The 20,337-nt window shown below is 44.7% G+C and overlaps 1 protein-coding gene across 1 annotated transcript in view; it reads right to left on the reverse strand.

The window, feature by feature from the left end:
• atrx (ATRX chromatin remodeler) overlaps nt 1-20,337 on the reverse strand; it is a 30,382-nt gene that overhangs the window by 2,870 nt on the left and 7,175 nt on the right. Inside the window, 19 exon segments of the mRNA XM_018675711.2 lie at nt 680-796; nt 2,793-2,942; nt 9,792-9,983; nt 10,648-10,825; nt 10,974-11,082; nt 11,866-11,966; nt 12,104-12,254; nt 12,949-13,088; nt 13,209-13,303; nt 13,574-13,704; nt 14,938-15,055; nt 15,151-15,326; nt 15,432-15,569; nt 16,117-16,294; nt 16,437-16,583; nt 17,293-17,402; nt 17,537-17,678; nt 19,744-19,920; nt 20,206-20,305. Of these exon segments, the coding sequence (XP_018531227.1) occupies nt 680-796; nt 2,793-2,942; nt 9,792-9,983; nt 10,648-10,825; nt 10,974-11,082; nt 11,866-11,966; nt 12,104-12,254; nt 12,949-13,088; nt 13,209-13,303; nt 13,574-13,704; nt 14,938-15,055; nt 15,151-15,326; nt 15,432-15,569; nt 16,117-16,294; nt 16,437-16,583; nt 17,293-17,402; nt 17,537-17,678; nt 19,744-19,920; nt 20,206-20,305 (2,650 nt within the window).

A 20,337-nucleotide genomic window follows, 5' to 3' on the forward strand; every position in this document is an offset into this window, starting at 1 on the left:
GCAGTAACTGATTAACTCTGCCCAACACCAAAGAACAGACAAAGTTAACAACAAGCTGGTGAAGAAATTCTCAGAGGTGAAGGTGGATACAAAGCTCAAAGGAGTGTAAATATCAGATTTACATTTATCACCTGTTTGCAAACAGATCTCCAAATAAGTGCAAATCCTGCTCCGTGTGTGCAGTACACACTTCAGCTAACATGGTGGTAGCTTTAGCTCGATCAGTATGTTTGATGATTGTACCCTCCAAAAATCTGTCTTAAAGAAGGGGATGCTGAGTTAGTGAATCACTTTTACAAGCGTTTGTCTGCTTACAAAGATACAGCTGCAACACCATGATTTCTAACATGCTATGATTACAAGAACTGGAACCAGCATACAGTTTTTTTTTTGTTTTTAACTCATTTGACTTACTTATTGGAAAACACAAATCGCCTCTTGGACCTTTGGTCCTCTGCCTCAGTCAGATGTGCCACTATGTATAAATAGCTGCTGCCCCAGACATGGAGCATTACAAACTGTTGGGTGGAGGAGCGGGGCAGAGCCTGGCTCGTTGGCTACTAGACTGTTGTCACAATTAGCAGTGGGGTCTGAGGAATGTGGGGCGCCGTGCCGTTGGTGGGGGGAGGAGGGGGAGGGGTGGGAGGCAGGAGAGGGGCATGTGGAGCTCATTACTTACCTCCAGCTGCTGGTTGGACATGGAGGCCAAAGCCGCCACGTTGTAGGAGAAGTAGCTGGAGGTGCCAATGTCCATCTGGGAGTATGATGTCTGGTAGTTGGTCCTCATGGACAGACCCTGACAGATGAAAGACAGAGTCGGGTGGGGGTGGGGGACGGGGAGGCAGAGGCCAAAGGAGCAGGATTAGTACACATCAATTAGGCAGGTGTTAAGAGCCACTGAGGGCATGATGGGAAAGACTGCATCACTGTTGTTGACCAGAGGTGATGGTTCGCTTCGCCCGTCAACCTCATTCCCAGTGACTGGTCAGGCTCTTCATTTCATGTTCAACTTGACAACAAAGCTTTCGATGCTTCACACCTTTAACTTGTTTCAGCCTGCTCCTCGTGTATTAAATGTGTGTGTGTGTGTGTGAGAGAGAGAGAGAGAGAGAGAGAGAGAGAGAGAGAGAGAGAGAGAGAGAGAGAGAGAGAGAGAGAGAGAGAGAGAGAGAGAGAGAGAGAGAGAGTAGTGACCTGAGGTAAACAGTCCTGTCCCAGTAAAGGCCAGCAGGATGCCGATGTTTGTGTGTAATTGAGCCTCTGCTGCAGATGGTTTTCCCGTGCCCTGTAATCTGGCCATCCGGTATGTGTGTGTGTGTGTGTGTGTGTGTGTGTGTGTGTGTGTGTGTGTGTGTGTGTTGGGGGCCAGTGGGGGTCTTTGGACCTGGTCAGAGACAGGTGTGCAGGCCTAAACAGTACAAAACCTCAAAACAACCACAAAACCACAACACACATGAATACATACATACACACACATACACACACACACACACACACACACACACACACACACACACACAGTCTTCACTTTTAGGTTTGCCATTAACAAGCAGCCACTCCTGGACTTCAGCTGCATCCTCAGATGCTCTGCAGACCTCAAACATCTTCAGACAGACAGACACAAAAATCTAGACCTGACTTCATTTCCAAAACTCAGCGTCTGAAATCTAAATTTATGACATGAGCCTCGCTAAGCTCCATGCCGAGCTGAAGTCATCCCAGTGAGGCAGAGGGCTCCTGGGTTCAGTTTAGTTTTGGGCACCTGATCGTGTTCTCACAGTTTTTCCCATTTCCTGAGTTGCAAATCTGATATTCGTACACATAGCTTTTCCTGGCCACCACCGGCCAACCCTTAAGTTGTGAAGACATTAGCAGAGGCCCGGTTACGTTCCAGTTGTTTCTCCTACCACGATCAGAGTACACAGACACTGAATGGCCTCTCGTGGATGAATGTGACTACTTCTGCATCTTGAGCGTATGACACATTGCAGCGATGCGAACTCAACTGAAATCCTCACGCTCGACCTCAGCGCCACTGTTTTTCCTGCGACTGGGAACCCTCTGTTCTCGTGAAAAGCAGAGGAGCTCGGAGGGAAAAGCCGCTTAAGGCACACAGAGGGCAGAGGAGGGAGTGTGTGTTGGAAAAATAATCATTAGAGTGAATTAGAATCTAGGATTACACAGGGGGGGGGAGAGGAGACCTGCTCCTGCTCTCTTACAACATCAAGCAACCCCCCACCACCACCACCACCACCATCCCACACACACACACTTCTCCAAATAAACCCCACTAATTGCCCATTGATTTGTCCCACACGAAAGGAGACAGAAGAGGAGGGGACAATGGGCGAGGCACGAGAGGAAAAGAGAGGAAACTCAGACAGAAGAGGAGTTCCTAACCCTCTGCAGACCTGTGCACTTACAGTAAGTAGCACTGACACTGCTTGGACAGCCTCTGTGATTTGTACAGCAGATCACTAGCGTGATGGTGGGGCCAAAATGACCATCACTGGAGTAAGGGGAGGGGCTTGTCATCTGCTTACTCGAAGTGATGAAAGGATTATACAGATCCGACACTAACTCACACATCCTGACAAACAAAAGTGGGGCCTCGCTTGGCTCACCTTGCACTTTGATGTCAATGACTTGGAGAATGATGGACATAAGGGCTAAGTGCAGTTATGTGTGCACCTTTGATTTTGGAGCTGGTGAATATGCCACTGTGCAGCATGCACATCTGTGTGTGTGTGTGTGTGTGTGTGTGAGTGAGTGCATGTTTCCTCCTTGCCTACCTTTTTCTCTGCCTCATACTCGGCCCAGGCAGCCTTACGATCCTCCTCGCTCAGGGCTTCCTCCTCCTTGTGGTCCAGCAGGGAGTCGTGTTCGTGGTAACACACAATCTGGTCCTTATTGTTCTGCAGCATCTCAGCCAGGAAGGGGTCCTGAGACAAGGAAAGATGACAAAAAGATGCAGAGGGTGGGTGGCGGCAGATTTTTCCGGGGGTTGGGCTTTGGGGGGAGTTGAAGAAAGCCACACTGGCCTCCTGAGTAATTACTGTTACTGTATATTCAAGTAAGTAAGATTTTAAATAGTCAAAAAAAAAAAAAAACAAAGCTTGTTGGGCCTTTATTCAGAGGTGATGACAGGAAACAAACTTCCCTGAATCAAATCCAACCAAACACCAAACACTTAAATTTAAGGAGAAAAAAAGGATTAAAAGGGATTTAAAAGACATGTAAAAAAAAATAAATAAATAAAAATACTAAAATAAAAAAATTTAATAAATAACTATGAAGGATAATTTTTTGGGACTGTGGTTTCCATGACTGCATTGTTATTGAAAACAATACCTGAGTAAAATTAAGAGAGCTGGGCCAGGCTCCACTCACACAAACACGGTTTAAATTACCCTCTCTGCGGCACCGTTTGCTTTTCTTTGTCTCGGCTTAGCTTTACATTAAACTGGAACTTAGAGATCTGGAAACAAACGTCATACAGAAGTTGCATCATTAACTTCCACGTGGACAGATTCAGCCACACCGCTCCTGTGCTCTTCTCCCTCTCATTCTGAGAAGTGACAATGAGTGTGATATTGTGAACAAAATTAATCATAGATGTCGCTGGTATTAAGGAGGGAAAAAATACAAAGCAGAAACGACACACTATGAAATTAAGCAGTGATTGCAAACCTGTATTGAATAAACTGAAAATAAACACAAGGCCAGACGGAGTGAAACTGGATCCATCAAAAGGGGGGTGGGGGGTTCAGCAAGAAAACTACACAAGAACCTATTTTTAGGTTCTCCGCAACTCCAGCGAGTGACAGATAAGGTGGCTGAAATAGGTACCATCGGTGCCAAAGAGTTTCTCCCCCTAATACCCATCAGCTTCCAAAACATCTGATTGTGCTCCTCATTGACACATGTTTATGTTTCACAGCCATCACACTCAATCAGGACAAAACCAGGCCACCCCTGCACGACCAGACGTTTTGGAGCAGAGGCACAGCCAGCGATTCAGCTGCTGCTTTGCTCTCTAATTAGGACATAAAAGCGCAGGAGAGCCTGTTGGCCTGACTCGGATAAAAGGCATCCACCATGGTTTGTTCTGCCAAAATAGGTGAGCGCAAGGTCAAATGAAGGCCACGGTAGATACCAGCACAGGGACTTAGTTGGCACTGGGTATAGACACAACATGCATAGTATGACCAATTGTAAATCTGACTCATTGGTTGCAATAAGGATTATCCAGTGGCTACTCAGACGCTCATCCGAGCAAGTTGATTTGTCCATCACAGTTCCTCATAAAAAATAAAAAAAAAGCATACAAATTTGCACCCCTCTGCTTTGCAGCTGGTCTGTTGTCCTGTCTAAAAGAGGAGAATGATGGCAGGTACTTCCAACTATAATGCAAAAACAAACGAAAAAATCTTCAGCATCATGAAATCAGTGATTTCCATTGTTTTAAAAAGGGACAAGTAAACTCCTGCAGTACACTGAACTGCTCGCTGTTGACTCTTAAATAAGGCAGACTGAGTTGGATTATTTTTAAGTCAATGACAACTACAGCCAACAGGCATAAGTCCACAACACGAGTTGGCAGCTTCTTGCCTGTTTGCTGGTATAAACAGAAACTCTCACACGGTGAAAAACATCCAGGTCGCTCCCCTCATCTGAGAGAGCCAGAGCCTTGCTAAAGAAAGCGATCGAGCAGGCAGTGTGTGGAAAAAGCTGGATCTTGTTGAGCACGTACAAAATGTGTGTAGGTTTTATTCGAATGCATGAAAGAGGAGCACTTCTGACTGTCGGCCGGGTAATGGGTCAGTGGAGCTGCAGGTCAAATGACAGTACAGACGCTCCTGCTGGAACCCAGTGCATTCTGGGATACCTAAGTAATCCCCACAAGAAATGACTCCAGGGTGGTCCGGTCCATCTCCCATCCTGCTGTGCGCAGCGTGTGTGTGTGTGTGTGTCCCAAGCCAGCACTAATGATCGTAGGTAACCTGACCTGGGCTATTGTCATCCTTATGGAGCAGCATGGTGAAGCCTATCGCTTTACTGCAGGGGGGAAGAGAGAAAGCGAGAGACGCTGGGTGGGCAGATGCTCAGGAGACAGAAAGAGGTAAATTAACCCCACTCAACTCGATTTGTATTTTTTTCCCCCCTCTGAGAAGAAATATGGGGAACAGGGTGAGTATTTCTAAAGCGTGAAATCTAGAAAGGAATTTTGGCATTTGGCATCAGAGAGTGTGTGTTTATGTGTTCAGATGTAAAAATGGAGGCAGGCCATGTCTGAGGACAAGCTCAAGACTTTAGACTGAATGATCTCAACAGATTCAGTCTCAGCGAGGGCCTGGTAATCTGCTGTCTTAATTCTCAACAGCACTTGTGTGCACAGAGTGTTTTTTTATTCAACACAGGGTCTGCAAATGTAAAGCAAGTTCTACACTGGATGTCTTGGCTTCAGCTGAGTGTAAAACAAGGCAAAGAAAAAAGGGTGAGTGGAGCAAAACAACTTAGTGTAAGAATTGGTAAACTAATCAAACAATACATCCAGGCCTTTCCATTCTAAGAATTTATGCCCTTCTTAAGCCAATATCTTGTGCATGTATATATTATAAAATGGCTAACCTGCCAGCAGTCCATAAATGATGTAAAGCAGTTTTCAAACTCAGCAGCTCTCACATCACAAAGATGAAAACTGGGGAGTTGACATAAGCGGGCCTCATGTAGACTTTACAACTTGGCACAGGCGACTATGCGTACTTTACCAACAGACTTCAGGTGACGCTTAACTGCAAAAGGCCTGATGCAATTAAACACTCGCTTGCATTAATAGCTGCGGGTTGTATGCAGGCAGAATTTTTGGCTGCATTATCAGATACTTTCTTGAGCTGAGAACATTCTCAACCATGTTAACCCAATTTCCTGTACCTAAACGGCCACTTATTTTGTTAAGAATGCTTTGACTACGCCTCTACAGTCACTGTTTTATTTTATTTCTGTCATTGCCACAACAATAAACCTCTACTTAACAAAACACAGCACAGGAGGCATTCAATGTGCAGGAGGCGAGATGAAAGGACGTAAGGTTGGACGGATATAGTACAGACGGAGAGAACAAGAGAAAAATATGAAGAGAAAAACGAGCCTTTAAGTGAGAAAGTGACAGAGATTGTCAGTTGTCCAATTATAGCAACTAGTTTCTTGAGTTATCCAGGAGGTTTTTTCACATATTTAAAGAGGCTGTGTCTGCCAGAAACTACTTTCAACGCACAGGTGCGTTAATCATAGCAACAGAGGGGGGTCGAGATAGGAGAAACACGAGTGGCTGAGATATTTGTAATATCTAAACATAGCCTGTCAAAACTCTCTCTCCCCCAGCTGCACACAAATGATACACATAACCCTAGTGGCCCACTCTAAACAGTTCCTCTGCAGAAACGCACTTAACTATGGGCGCAGTGCCTGACATCAGGAGGCCACCCCTGCCCTCAGGACCACATTGTCTTTGCACCCTCCAGGGCCTGCATACAAGTCAGAGGGTTTATCTAGCTGTCAGTCAGTTAACAAAGAAACAAAATCATGCATGTCACAAAGGGCTAAACAAGGACAATAAACATACCACATTCCTAGAACAACAAGCCTCAGCTAGCTGTAGTGGGGTGGGGGGGTGGGGGGCTGTATTTCTACGAAAGCTCGCTATAAGGCCCAGCTGGAGCTGGACGGCCAGGTCAGGAAGGATTCATGAGGAGTCCATCAGAGTATGACAGTGGAGCTGTAGTGAGTGTGGGAGAGGAAAGGCATTGAGGTGGTGATCAGTTCAAATTGCACTGAAACTGATTCAGATAAAAAGTGAGAGAAATATTTGTATAAAAAAAAGAAAGCTTGCGAAGTTCAAACCCTGATTTTTTCTGTCATCCTCCACACTTCTGAGCAATAATCACGAGAAATAGGTATGAACTCCAGCTTGTCATGTCATCATCCGACTACTTCACAAGTAATAAAGTGGTGCATTTCTAAGCCCATTTTATTATCTCCTGATTCCTTATTCAGCCATTCATGCACAGCGACAACGTAACATCACAGCCAGAACAATCATCTTTTTCAATGCTGCTTCAACAACCATCCAGAGATAAATCATATAAGAGACAGAGTCACCATTATCTCCACAGAGAGTAGTCCCAACAGACTGAACGCAGCAAACGAGGCCCATGGCTCTCGCTTTTTCCTCACCTGCACCAACTCGGTGTTTCGCTGTTACTGTCATTAGTGCTCTCTCCACCTGCATTGCAACAAGCTCAGGCCTGTTTCTGAAAGCTGGCAAAAAAGCATTCTGGGAAGTGTGAGAAACCGCTTACCCAAGTAGAAGTAGGCCTGTGGGGGGGTAGGGCTGAGAGTGGGTACATGACAACGCTCGTATCACAAAATAAGTTGCTGATCATCATCATGATATACAATGCCTACAGAGGATTCAAGGAGGAATTTTCCTTTCAGGTCAAAGTGACTTCCTATTCCTAATGAGACAAATGTGGTGTGGCTTATTGCCCCAGTCTACGCCTGTCTACACTGCTGTTGGAGTCCAGCCTCCCCACAGCCTTTCAGTGTACCTGACAGAGCCTAATGACCACTGCAGCCGTCACCTGCTGAGAGCACATACAGTGAGGTACGCCCACGGCCTGCCAGCTTGACCGACAGTGTACAGTGCAGGAACATTTTCAGGGGAACGCTGCAGAGATTTATAAAATCTGTCCACAAACTAACCATGCACACTCCCCTCTGTGCAAGTGGTAGATGGAAGATACAAATGTGATGGACAGGAAATGGGTAAAAGGTGGGTGGGGAGTCAAAACCTCATGTCTGGGATGCGAGGACCTTCTTTGTCATTAGCGGGAAGTGAGCCTGCTTCCTTTGTCTCCAATTAGTTTCTCAGAAGAGCGGAGAGACATCTTTAAGAGAGGGGTTTAAATAATGACCCTTCATCATGCAGGGGAGGCCAGAGGGAGGAAAAAGAAAAACAACTTTACTGAGCTCGCTTTGAACATTCGGAGGCAGAGTGGCAAGTCAGGGCAACAGATGGTCGTGAAGACGGCTGGGGGAAGAGAGTGAGGACATCAGCGCGGACAAGGTGGAGGGGGAAGTGGAAATGAAGGTAGGATACGAGGTGAGGGAGGCGCAGTAATGACAGCAGCAGGATATAAGCGGGATGTAAAAATAAGCTTAACAGGAGAGGAAGTAGCTGGAGTGATAACAGAGAAAACACAACTTGATATTGAGTTTTCTCCTCTACAGGAGAAGAGGGATGAGACAAAAATAAGTCCAACTCTGCTTCTTGAGCACAAATATCAACCACCAGCCTCTGTTGCTGGGCTTCAAAGCAATATGCCCTCTCTGGCTGAGAAAACAACACTTCCCAGTGTGAGGAGCTGAGGAGACGAAGCACAAAACTCTTTCTGCTGTGGCTCGAATCATTCTCTCCCTTCTGTGCAGAGCGCTGTTGGCTGAAAGTGATGGAGGGTGTCTGACTCATCTTCACATCATTCCAGACGGCAAATTCCTTCCGTAATACCGCAGTCCCGCTGCCACATCATAGTTAACCCCCTGGCCAAAACAGGTCAGCTTGTTAAAGAGCTTGTCAGCCTCTCCGTCTTTAATACTGTGTCACATAAATGTCACTGGGCTCATTAAAGATCATACACATCTAACAGGCCGCGGCTCAATGAACACATCTTTCCTCCTCAAATCTCCAACTGTGCTCTGTCGCGCTCAAAGCAGGCTGCTGCCGCTTTAGAGGGATATAGAAGGTGAGAGCAATGATATCAGCTGCCGGCTGAGTGGATTCACGCAGTGCTCCTACCTGTTAATACTCATGAAGGGAATAGCGATAAAGATCTTTTGACAGTGTAAATGGAAAACAGATTTCCCATCAAGGTGCACTCAAAGGCCTCTTACTGTCCAGTGAAAGAGCAGCCGGGTTAGATATACAGCGTTTCTTTCATCCATTCTGTTTACAGATGTCTGCAGAGTAACCCAGGTCAAACCAAAACAAAGAGGTAAAACCACTTAAGATGATCTGAATAAACCCCAAGACTGTAAAAGGGGAGGGAGCGGGAAAGGATGGGAGTAATTCAAAGATCAGCAGAGAAGTAAAAGACAGCAAGGAATGAATGAAAACAGCAAAAAAAGAGGAGTGCAGGTTTATAGCGGTGCAGCGGCAATGTTGCAATAAGAAGACTATTTAGTAAATAGCAGTAAACAGACAAATCTGTGCAGCTGTGCTGGGTTGGATGGCCCATGTAAGGGATGTGTGTTCTTATTAAACCCCAGGGGGCCATAATAGTGACACAGCACCTGCATTAAGGAGAGAAGAGGCAAGCGCAGGATTATGAAAGGAAACGAGAAGAAACACAAAGATCCCGGAAAGGCCAGGCAGGATAAAAGCTGGCATTGTGTCTAAATAACACTGAAGTGCTAAACTTCAAAAGAAAGAACAAACTACTTGGTACAAGTTTGGAAAAACAAGCTTGGCATTTAAAATGGCATTCTGTGCCATGTTTGTTGAAGGATAAAAGACTATTTTACTACTGTTAATGGGTTTCAGCTTGCTTTTCTGCATTTCCTTTGGAGATCAGTCTAAAGAGAACCATGAAATCTCAGTCAGTGGTTCGTCAAAGACCAATTACACGTCTGATTTATCCTAAATTTAATTCCTAAAAAGTTGCGTAGTCTAGCATCAAAACATATTTTACCAATCTGAGTACATAAATGGTAAACACATATGCAAAGATCACCTTAGGGAGCATGGGTGTGGCTTTCTTGCTTTTCTTCTCTGAGGGGTCGTCCAGCGTGTCTGGATCAAAGGTGTAGAGCTCGGCGAGCTCGTTCATCGTAAAGTGCCTCTCAATCTGCTGCTGGTCCACCACTCGGAATGACAATGACTGTTTGGTTACCTGCCGCTCATAAATCTTCTCCTCCATAGTGCCCTGAAAGAAGAGAATGAAATGAGCAGGAAGCCAAGAAAAGAAAAACGACTGCAAGTTCTACTTATTAAGCATTAAATGTCCTTGATATACACACTTGGGGGCTTTAATTTGTCAATCACTGGTGTTACAAGCGAGGTCACTGAGGCCACTGAGATTCAGTGCAAATGCACCAGTAGATGTTTTGGGCCTTGTTCTGTCTGCCAACCCACATCCGTTTTTTGGCATATCCAGATTGTATCCAGATTGATTTTAGGAAGTCTGGACAGCAGAAAACCATATGAAATGCCATTTTTGTCTGATGATGTGATGTCTGAGCACACAACCTCATCATTAGCAAATAACAGTGCCACCGCTCTCTTGTAAAGATCTGATTTGAGAAAACAGATCAGATTTGCAAGTCTGCACAATTTTGTCACAGTTTTATTGGTTATCAATCTAAACAGATATGAGAAGTGAGTTTATTGAGGCTGTGCAGGATTAAACTTGAGGTAATCATTGTCAACTGAACTGTTTACAGATATGGACATTCTGAAAAAACTATAAAACTCAAGCAGCAGAGATGGAGTTTGGCTGATCACAGATTATATGTTTTACGTATCTGATGGCTGGTGGCCTCTCTAACAGTGTGCAGTGCAGATATAACCAAAGAACCTGCCAAGCTCACCTGAGCAAGGAACCTGTAGACATAGACGGTCTTAACCTGCCCAAAGCGGTACACTCTGAAGATACTCTGGACGTCGTAGGAGGGGTTCCAGGAGGCATCGAAGATGATGACCCTGTTGGCTGCCACCAGGTTGATGCCAAGGGAGCCGGCTCGCGTTGAGATGAGGAACAAACGACCTCTGGGAAGGTATGAGAGAGAGAGAGAGTTCAGCTGTCAAGATGTACTATGCTACCATTTAAATATAAGCGTTGTTCTTATAGTTTCAGTGTCTGAAAAGTTTGGTCTCATTATTGGTCTGTGCGGTTTAATATAATGAGGCACATTACCTTACGTTACTGGTGTCGTTAAACTCCTCAGCCCACTTCTTTCTGGTAGTGGCGTTGGTGGAGCCATCCAGGCGATAGTAGTCAATGTTTCTGAACCACTTGCCTTCACCTTTACAAACACATTACAGTTACGAAATCCACTTTGACTGTTCAACATCACCATATATGCTCCTCAAAGCCTTCAAAAACACACGTGTCTCCATCAACTACGCCTTTTCCTTGTCAAAAGGACTTAGTTTGGGTATTAGCAGACAGCAGATAGATGGCTGTGTTGGTTAGAGGCCAGCCGTGTTTAGCCTTCAAGATGGCCGACCCCCCTACCAGCCTTCATAACCAACATTTCAGTATGTTTCCAATTACGGCACTGTGATCTTTTCATTACAAATTACAAACCCTTGAGCAAACATTTTTTTGTGGAATAAAAAGTCAAGGTCTAATCATTTTCAAAATGAAAGTAAAAACAGCTGCTGAAGTTTAATTAGGAACATGACCTTACACCAGCGGCGCTGTATGTGTGTGTCTGTGTGTGTTTAAGGGTAATAAGCAAACCAGCGATTACAAGAATACATGTTGCATGTGGGCCGTCTTACGAGTGTGAAACATGCATCTCCATATGAAAATACTTCAGCCTTCCGCGAAGCTTTGTTAATGTTTTTTGAAATCGCACACAGTGTAAAACCACAAAAATGAACCTCGGGACTGGGCTGCTCAAGCTCCATAAGTCAGTAGCTGGCTTATAATATTAAACATTGCTTGGTGATTTTAGCACATCATGAAACCAAGAGCAGCCTTTCAAAGATGACCATAGGCAAGTAGAGGACAATTCAGTGAAGTAAGGTGTACAGTGAAAAGTTCTTGAATAAAAAAGGATGTGTGAGACTGAAAAACACACCTTTGTACGGAGAGACTTTGTCCTCATCTTTAGCTCTGCAAGCCAGCTCAAGGAAATCCTCAATCAGGTCCAGAGAGATGAGAGACTGACTGAACACCAACCTGAGGACGCACAAGAACAGAAGTTAACACTAGTATCACTTTACCACAGCTACACATCGATTACTCCAAGCACTTTCCAGTCACTCTGAAAACCAACTGCATGACAGAAAAAAAAAAAACAATACAGACACACTTACACTTTGTCGTCCACTTCCTCTGCCATGCGCAGGATATCAAAGAGGAGCACCATCTTCCCAGAGTGCTCCAGGATCTCAGCGTCGGCTTCGGTGACAAACTCCTTGTGCCAGTCAGCAGTGGGACTCCCTGGTGCTGAGCCAGAGGGCCGAGCTGTTTGTGACAAATTAAGTTACAGATTAGTCCTCATGCTGTCGATGAAGTCTCGGAACAACAAGCTCCAACAAAGACATCAAGTTTCCAATACTGAGGTTCACTAATACATGTGTTTCTCCTACACTGCAGCTGCAGTATGTGCAGATGTTAGATACCAATGCAGGAATGTCATTTTATATTTCCTTCTTATTATGTTTTTCATGTTTATATGCTCAAACAAGTTCCTTATGCTTACTGTCTTTTAGAGTTACATTATCAATGTAATAATATTATGACATCTGTAATAAAGTGACCTCTAAATCATTGCACAGTCAGCTCAAAAGCCATTTACTTGGGTTAGGGGGTGTTAATTAATGCTTTCCAGCCAAATGAATCACCTTTTACCAGTCAGAACCACAAACCTAAATAGAGTACTTAGCTCAAAATGTAAACATTACACTGCCTATTGTTGTCATCTGAAACTAGTCCCCTCAGTCCAAAATCTGTTCCAGACCTCTGGCTTTCAGGCTTAATCATCTCTAAGTAGATCTTTTTCAGAAAGTCTAGGAACAAAAGTTGAGCTTGTATTATTCAGTCTGGCTTCTGTGAGGCGGACAGTGAATGGGATTACTTGTTTCACACAGGAAGGTCCCACACATACAGCTTTGGTCATAATGGTCTTTTAATATGTAGCAAAATACACTGGACTTACGTTCATCGACAGACTCTGCTCTGTTCCTGCCCTCTCCGTTTCTGCCCCGAGAGCTGGTGTTCCACTCCTTGATGACCTCCACATCATCACTGTCCGAGTCATCAGATCCCTTCTTTTTCCCCTTCCCTTGCTTCTTTTTCCTATTAGGGAGGAGGAACAGTGGAAGAGACGGGGTCAGCAAGAGTAACAGATGCGCTAGAGAAGGGCAGTTAAATGAGGTCATCTCTGCTTAAATGTACAAACAGTGAATCAGATTTTACTTTTTCATCTTCTCGTCCTCGGAGGTCAGGCTCATCGAGGATTCTTCCGTTTCGGAGGCGATGAACTCCTCCATGCTGTCCTCATCGAAGAAACCCTGCGAGAGAGTGCACTTGTGTGAAGCTCGACTGTGCGGTGATATAGGTCAAGCAAACACTGCGAGCTGGATGGTGGGTAGCAGAAATGATGCATAAGGGAAAAATTCTGCCGCAGTGGCGATACGAGTGTTGTTCTCCCCCAGTGCATGACCTGTCAGCACTACGTTTCTATTGTTTTCCCCGCAGTGTGTGTGTGATTTGTGCTAATGTATTCCCAAGTTTTTGAGTTAGTGTTTAGTGTGGTTTAGTCTCGTCTTCCACAGCCCTACCCTGTTTTCTTTACTGATGTAGTCCAGCTGAAGGCACCAGGGATGGGTCCAGATTCTGCTGAGCATCTGGAAATCCTGAAAGAGTTTGGTCCCCGAACGGCCTCGGCCCCCCTCCAAAGCATTCCCCAAACCTGCACACAAGGGAAAGAGTGTGAGGAGGAAGATGGATGTGTGTTTGCATTATGTACTTGACAGCGTGCCCTCAATCTCCTCATACATACTGATGAGTATGGAAAACGTAGTGCAACAAAACTGAAGCCTTGATCTTTACCCCTAACCACCTGACTGTGGACAAACTGAAGTAAGACAGATTCACACAAAACAAATCAAACCAAGCACCGAGTGTCAGCTGCTCTTTTGACAGAAATGTTCCATCTACGACGTCCATCCTCTGATCTGTTCTATCAGCAATTTCATGATTTAAGTGAGGGGCAGCTGCTGCAATGTTAACATTGTACCTGCACTGACCCCGGGGGGTCAGAGGTTATGGCGGGTTTTACATAAGCAGCGGCAAAAGGAGGGAACATTTGTGGCCACCCCCCGTGGACTGACTGGTTGTCTTGGGTCCACAGACACCACTGCGGAGGTCCAGGGCCACAGTCACAACATCAGCACTGTGCCCTGTGGACAACCCAGCCTAATGAGCTACAGCACATACCACCAAGCCTACTCCACCCCTCCACCCCCAATCACTCCTCTTCTTACATACCAGCTCTCCTGTTCTTTGTTTTCGCTTTTGGTGTAAAACCTCTGGCCCCTCCTGCCTCAAAATTTCTTTCCCTTTCCTTTATGCCCCCCCCCTTACCCCCCACCCTCTGTTCCCTCTCTCCCAGAGCTCTTCATTAGGGAGACGTGGGAAACTGGGCTTAAACCCTGCCTGCGGCACTCTGCCAGCTGCCACTCTTACACACACACACACACACACACACACACACACACAGGCGCGTGCGCACGCACACACACACACACACACACACACACACACACACACACACACACACACACGTACACACGTCCTGGGCCACATTCAGAGAGAAAAGTCCACTAAACGACTTAACAATACAGCATGAAAAAGTGAGAGACCAGAAAGGACTAAAAACCTTGTCTGAGTAAAATGACATCCAGTCAAGAGAGCACTTTAAGAGAAACAAGACTCCTGCAGTATGATTTAGCCTGGTCCTAAACTACACATTTTCTGGTGGATTTTTAAATTGAATTTTGATTTAGTCTAAGACTAGGCTAAATCCCTATCTGGGCAATTGGACCTGATTCTAGAAGAGCCCAGCTAGCAGCCCCTGGAGGCTCTGCTGCTCCTAACACCCAAAAAGAACTCAAAAAAGCCTTCATCAGAGTGTGGTTCTCACCTGTGAAGTGCTCCAGGTAGTATCTGTAGAGTTTACACTGGAGTGGAGTCACTCTAACGGACAACACATATTCATGTTTTGGAGGCAGGAACTTGGTGAGTGCTGTGTAATCCTTCCTCTGTGGGGAGCAGAAATAAATCATTTGCTTAGGAGACAAAGAGGATGTGGTTAAAAAGAAACTGAAGCGATTTTTTTAGCCATTTTTTTTTTCACCTGGACACAGCCAGCCAGCATCTCATAGAGGATGTGAGCCCTCTTCTTCATGATCCGGACATCGTGCGGCGTGGAGTCGGCACACTGACCGTTCTGGATGGGGTTAATGAAGCGGTTCCTGAACTCCTTGATTGACCCAAGCAGGTTTTCCTTAATGAAGTTCACCATGCAGTGGTCTGGTAAAGACACAAAGATTAGAAGTTTTAGATACATCCACAACCCCACAAAAATCTTGGTATATATATTTTTTCTCCTTGAGGATCATATCCAGGCAGTCTCACATTCAACAAGGTTGTTTTGCAGAGGTGTTCCAGTCAGCACAATCCTCCTCCTCGTCTTGATAGAGTTCATCGCTTTGGACACAGCAGACGCCTCGTTCTTCAGGATGTGACCTTCATCGCAGATCACCAAGTCTGGACCTGGTGCAAATGAGAGAGAGAGGGGAAAAAAAAAAAAGAGAAAATCTTACACTTCTACCGTTTTTACCACTTCACAGATCTCACTCCTGAGGAGACATCCATTTACAGAGAATTACTACTGACAGGCTCATGCAGATGGGATCATGTGAGAGAGACTAATTTGACAAATGCCACATAAGGTGTCAATACATAAATAACAGTATCAGGTGTAACTTTGCAGTAAGATTTGCTGCAATCTGCCCTTTGAGGTTTGCATTAATAAAACATCACCTTCGCCCTTCCTGGCAATATTGTGTACAATGGACCAACAGGCAAGCAAAGAATAATCAACAAAATCATGGAGTGATTTAAAAGTTGCATTAATATGATTTGACTGTTCAGACTGAGGCCACTCTGCCAAAAAAAAACACATTATTATCACTTTTGACACAACAAAGTGAAAAAGGCCCAAATCAGAATTGATTGATATGAAAGGGGAGGACTGGTTTTAATTTTGTTTACTTTAAAATGCAATTTACACACATAGCAGAATTACACAGCACCATACCTGGATCTACCAGTGTCTTCTTAAAGGTTTCTTTGAGCTTCTTGCTCTTGATGTTCCTGCCCTGCGTCAGATTTCGGTACATCTCATAGCCGATGATCATAACGCCGCCTGTCTCATGCCATCGCTGGAGGGCGTACGCTCGCTCTTGAGGCCTCTTTACTGTAGCCAGCTCAGTCACCTGTTGAACACATGACATATCAGTAAGTTGTGTAGACATCTTTGGAAAGAAAAACAAGTCCAGAATCAGGGGGTGTGCTGAAGAACAAATACACACAAAAACAAATACCACACTGCTGTCAACAACGTGGAACTTTACAAACCTCTAAACTCTCCTCATCCTTCATTCCTTCTTGCCACTTCTCAAACTCGTTGAGCCAATTCAGGACGGTGTTCAGGGGACAAACCACCAACGCAGTAGTGAAACTGAGCTTCTCACAAAGCAGCAAAGTGTGAAGGAATGTCACCACCTACAGGGCAAAAGGAGAACTACAGTTAAACATAAATGTGACACCACACAGCTTTGCAGATACTGATACACTCATCAGGGTTTGACAGGCTCCACCTGACAGTACACAACAAATTAAGTTCTTATGTTTGTAACAGGTAATACAGCCGGTTTGGGAAAGCTAAAAAATAGCATTAGACTGACAGTAACTGAAAGTAAAAGTAGTCAACCTGGGACTCAATTTAAGGGTGTACTTACACTAGGCAAGGTGTACCATACCTGACCAAGTTTGACCCACTAAGCCTGGTTCATTTAACTAGTGTAATGGCTCTGCACTGTGCCCAGGCAGGGTTCAGCGTACTGTGTCTGGACCTGCTTGCAGAGGTGGGCTCAGGCACACTTCAGTTGGACTCGGACAGTATGCATCTAGAGCGAATGCTAATTGTGCCCAACCCTGGCGCAGTGTGAGCACAGGCCAGAAGGGGAGTGGGGAAGGGAGTCCATTGTGCTCGGGCAAGGTACAAGATAACCAGGGCAGGTGTAAGTACACCAAGAGTCAACACTATGCCCAAAGCCAGCCCTTTAAGGCAATCATTTTGTTTGATTGTCAATTTAAAATAACAAGTCCATGTATCTGGATACATATTGAATTGTCTGTCCTTCTTTGTTTCATGTTGTGCAGCTTTAGTGTAATTCCCACGCAGAAATGCATGCTGCTCTCTCCTCCTTACCTGCAGAGTTTTTCCCAGGCCCATACAGTGGGCGAGGATACAGCCGGAGCCGGCAGATTTCTCGATTTTCTTCACAGATTCACAGCAGCAGTCCCACATGAACTGCACCCCTAAAACAAAAACACAAGTATATAGAGGCCAGGATTAGTCCAGAGCATCTCGCTCTTAAACACACAGGCTTGTCTCGGGTAATATTGCTGCTCAGCCCAAATGTCCCTAGGGGCTGAAATCACTTCATCCTTACCGTCAACCTGGTGAGGTTTGAGCTTCGTGACGAGGTTCCTGTGCACCTGCAGCAGCGGCTCCTTGGTCTCTTCGTCCTCATCCAGCACCAGCTTGGTGGTGATGGGACATGCCACCTGTGAAGACTCCTCCACCACGATCACCTGGAGAGGGATCAGAGGCAGGGAGGTGAGCCACAAGAAATATATGTGAGATTCAGTTTCAAAGCAAAGACTATCAAACATTACCTGCAAGAAAAATACATTTCACAACTTTCAAGTGTTGTGCAACTGCAAGTGTGTCAACTGCAAGTGTGTCAACTGCAAGTGTGTCATAAAGTCCAGCTTTGCTCGTTCTAATTTCTGATAAATTTCCACAGATGCTTCGTCAAGTTCATCATATCCCCTATTTCTACAAGTGTATGATTTAATCTCTTCTAATGAACACAAACAGAACAGACTTCCTTTCAAAACTGACTCATTTTAAATCTAACTGTGATTCAAATGTCTCAGAGTCTCCAACATTTTCTGTGATAGTGTAAACTTTAAGAAAAAGCAGAGCCCACGTGTTCAATGGATTATTGCTTAGACCGTCACTTAGTAGGACTGACTGCCAGCCACATTATACAAAAAAACTGAGTACATCTCTGTGCAATATCACTAAATGTTAAATGATTCAAGAAGCCTAATGAATATTGGCAGTACACTCTGTGGTCAGATGAAACCAAAATAAATTTGTTTGAATCAAATGAAGTCCAGCACGTTTGGTGTGGACCTGGCCAAGACTACACCAGAGTGACTGCATGAAGGTGGGAGTGTGCTGATATGGGACTGTGTAGGGGAGATGACATTTATAGATGGCACTATGAATTAAAGTTAGTCTACCCAAGTACTGAATGAGAAGAGGACTACCAGTCTCTAAAAACACTTGGCAAGAGAGGAACTGCCCAACATGACAAATATACCAAACACAATGCAAAAACCACACATGGGTTTTTAAAGAACAAAGATGAAAGTGAAAAGTAAAAAAACTATGGTCTGGCCAAGTACTGTATGTCCCCTGACTTCCCAATAATCCAATAAAACACCTCTGAGAGTATTTTAAAGTAGACGGTAGAACAACGAAACCTCTCCGGCAAAGAGAAGCATTTTAGTGATACTGACCAGGGGTGTACTCAGCTCTGTCATATATTATACTGCTCATCTGTCTGCCCACATATGTTTATATCTGGATATAAAGTGAAGAAAGCTGAGTAAGACCAATTGCCGTTGACTTCTGTCATAAAATCTATCCAAATACATGATGCACTTCATTCTTCCTACTGGCACACACATGACCATGTATGTGCGCTTTGAGGGAAGTCACCAACATGCTCTAACTCTGCTTCTAAAAAATGCAGTAAAAACCCAACAGTTAATTATATTGTCATTTTAGTCACACCGAGCGTATCCACAGCTGTCACACGCATACTGAGCAGGAGATCTCAGACAATAGACTCCAAACACACAGACTTGTGCCACTCCTGCTGTTTTTCACACTTTGCTATAAGTCATTAAAGTCCAGAACCTACGCATCAAAGCATGGAGTAGATTCTACAGCTATTTGATCTGACAGACTGTGTGAGATCAGCAGCAGCTTTGACTGCTGTCAGGCTCCCTGAGTCACAGTGGTTGTGACTTATCCATATACACTAAGGATGCAACTAGTCATTATTTTCATTGTCTATTCTGATGATTTGCGATTTGATGTTTCGCCTGTAAAATACCAAGAAGCACCGGAAAAAAAAATCGACATATTTTACAAACTCTCCTTGAGTCAAAAATCTAACTGTCCAAAAATAATTTGTTCACTAACACATAAGACAAAGAAAGGCAACAAATCATCCCATTTAAGAAACTGTAAGCAGAGTTGACATTTCTGCATGAAAAGAGGCTTTTCACGCAATTAACTGATTATCGTAATAGTTGCAGTTAGTTGCTCTGTCAAAAGACTAATCGCTGCAGCTCTAATCTACATGATACAGCTCTCCGCATTACCTCCGCTAAGAACTTATTTCCTGGGAGAAATTCCTGAAATTGTATCACACTACTGAATGAGGTCTTGAACATTTTTACCTTGCATGCCGTTTTATCAGGAGATTACCCAGCCCTAGTGAATTTACCAGCTCAGAGCTTTGAACGTACCGTCTGTGCTTCAGATTAACAGCAGGACTTTTCTTTTTCTTTTTACCTCTCGAAGTTTCTCCCTGAGTGCCTCCCTCTCAGCTATACGTTTCCTCCTCTCCTCCTCCTCTTTCAGAGCGTCTCTCGTCTCCGTCCGCAGCTTGTCGTCCTTCAGGATTTTGCGGATCTTTTTGCGCCCTTTGCGTCCCTCTCCATCTTGATCCTCGCCATCTTCCTCTCCACTCTGTGGAAATGAACATTAAATTCAGCCCTCTGATCTTCAGCCCTTAGGAAAGAAAATTCACTTCCTATGATCAGAAGCCGTGCAACCCTATGATTAATTTGTGCCCTCAATAATCCTCACAACACACTCCAGGGGTAAGTTCAAATAACATTTTATGTGTCATGCATGACTTGACTGGTGAACGTTACGGGGGTCCATCTCCTCCACCTGGCAAATCCTGCTATGAAAAAAAGGAAACTTTGGGACAGTTCAAGGCCACTATCAAGCGTACTGCATTTTAAACACCTTCTCATTGCTGGAAGAGGAATCCTGAACTTTAATCCTGCGTCGCTTCTTCTTCTGCTTGTAACTTCTCTGTTGCTCCTCATCCTTTTTCTTCGCAGCTCTAGAAACAAAGCAGAATCTGTATAAGCAAGA

The sequence above is a fragment of the Lates calcarifer genome, linkage group LG8 (genome assembly GCF_001640805.2).
Source record: "Lates calcarifer isolate ASB-BC8 linkage group LG8, TLL_Latcal_v3, whole genome shotgun sequence".
Classification (NCBI taxonomy): domain Eukaryota; kingdom Metazoa; phylum Chordata; class Actinopteri; family Centropomidae; genus Lates; species Lates calcarifer.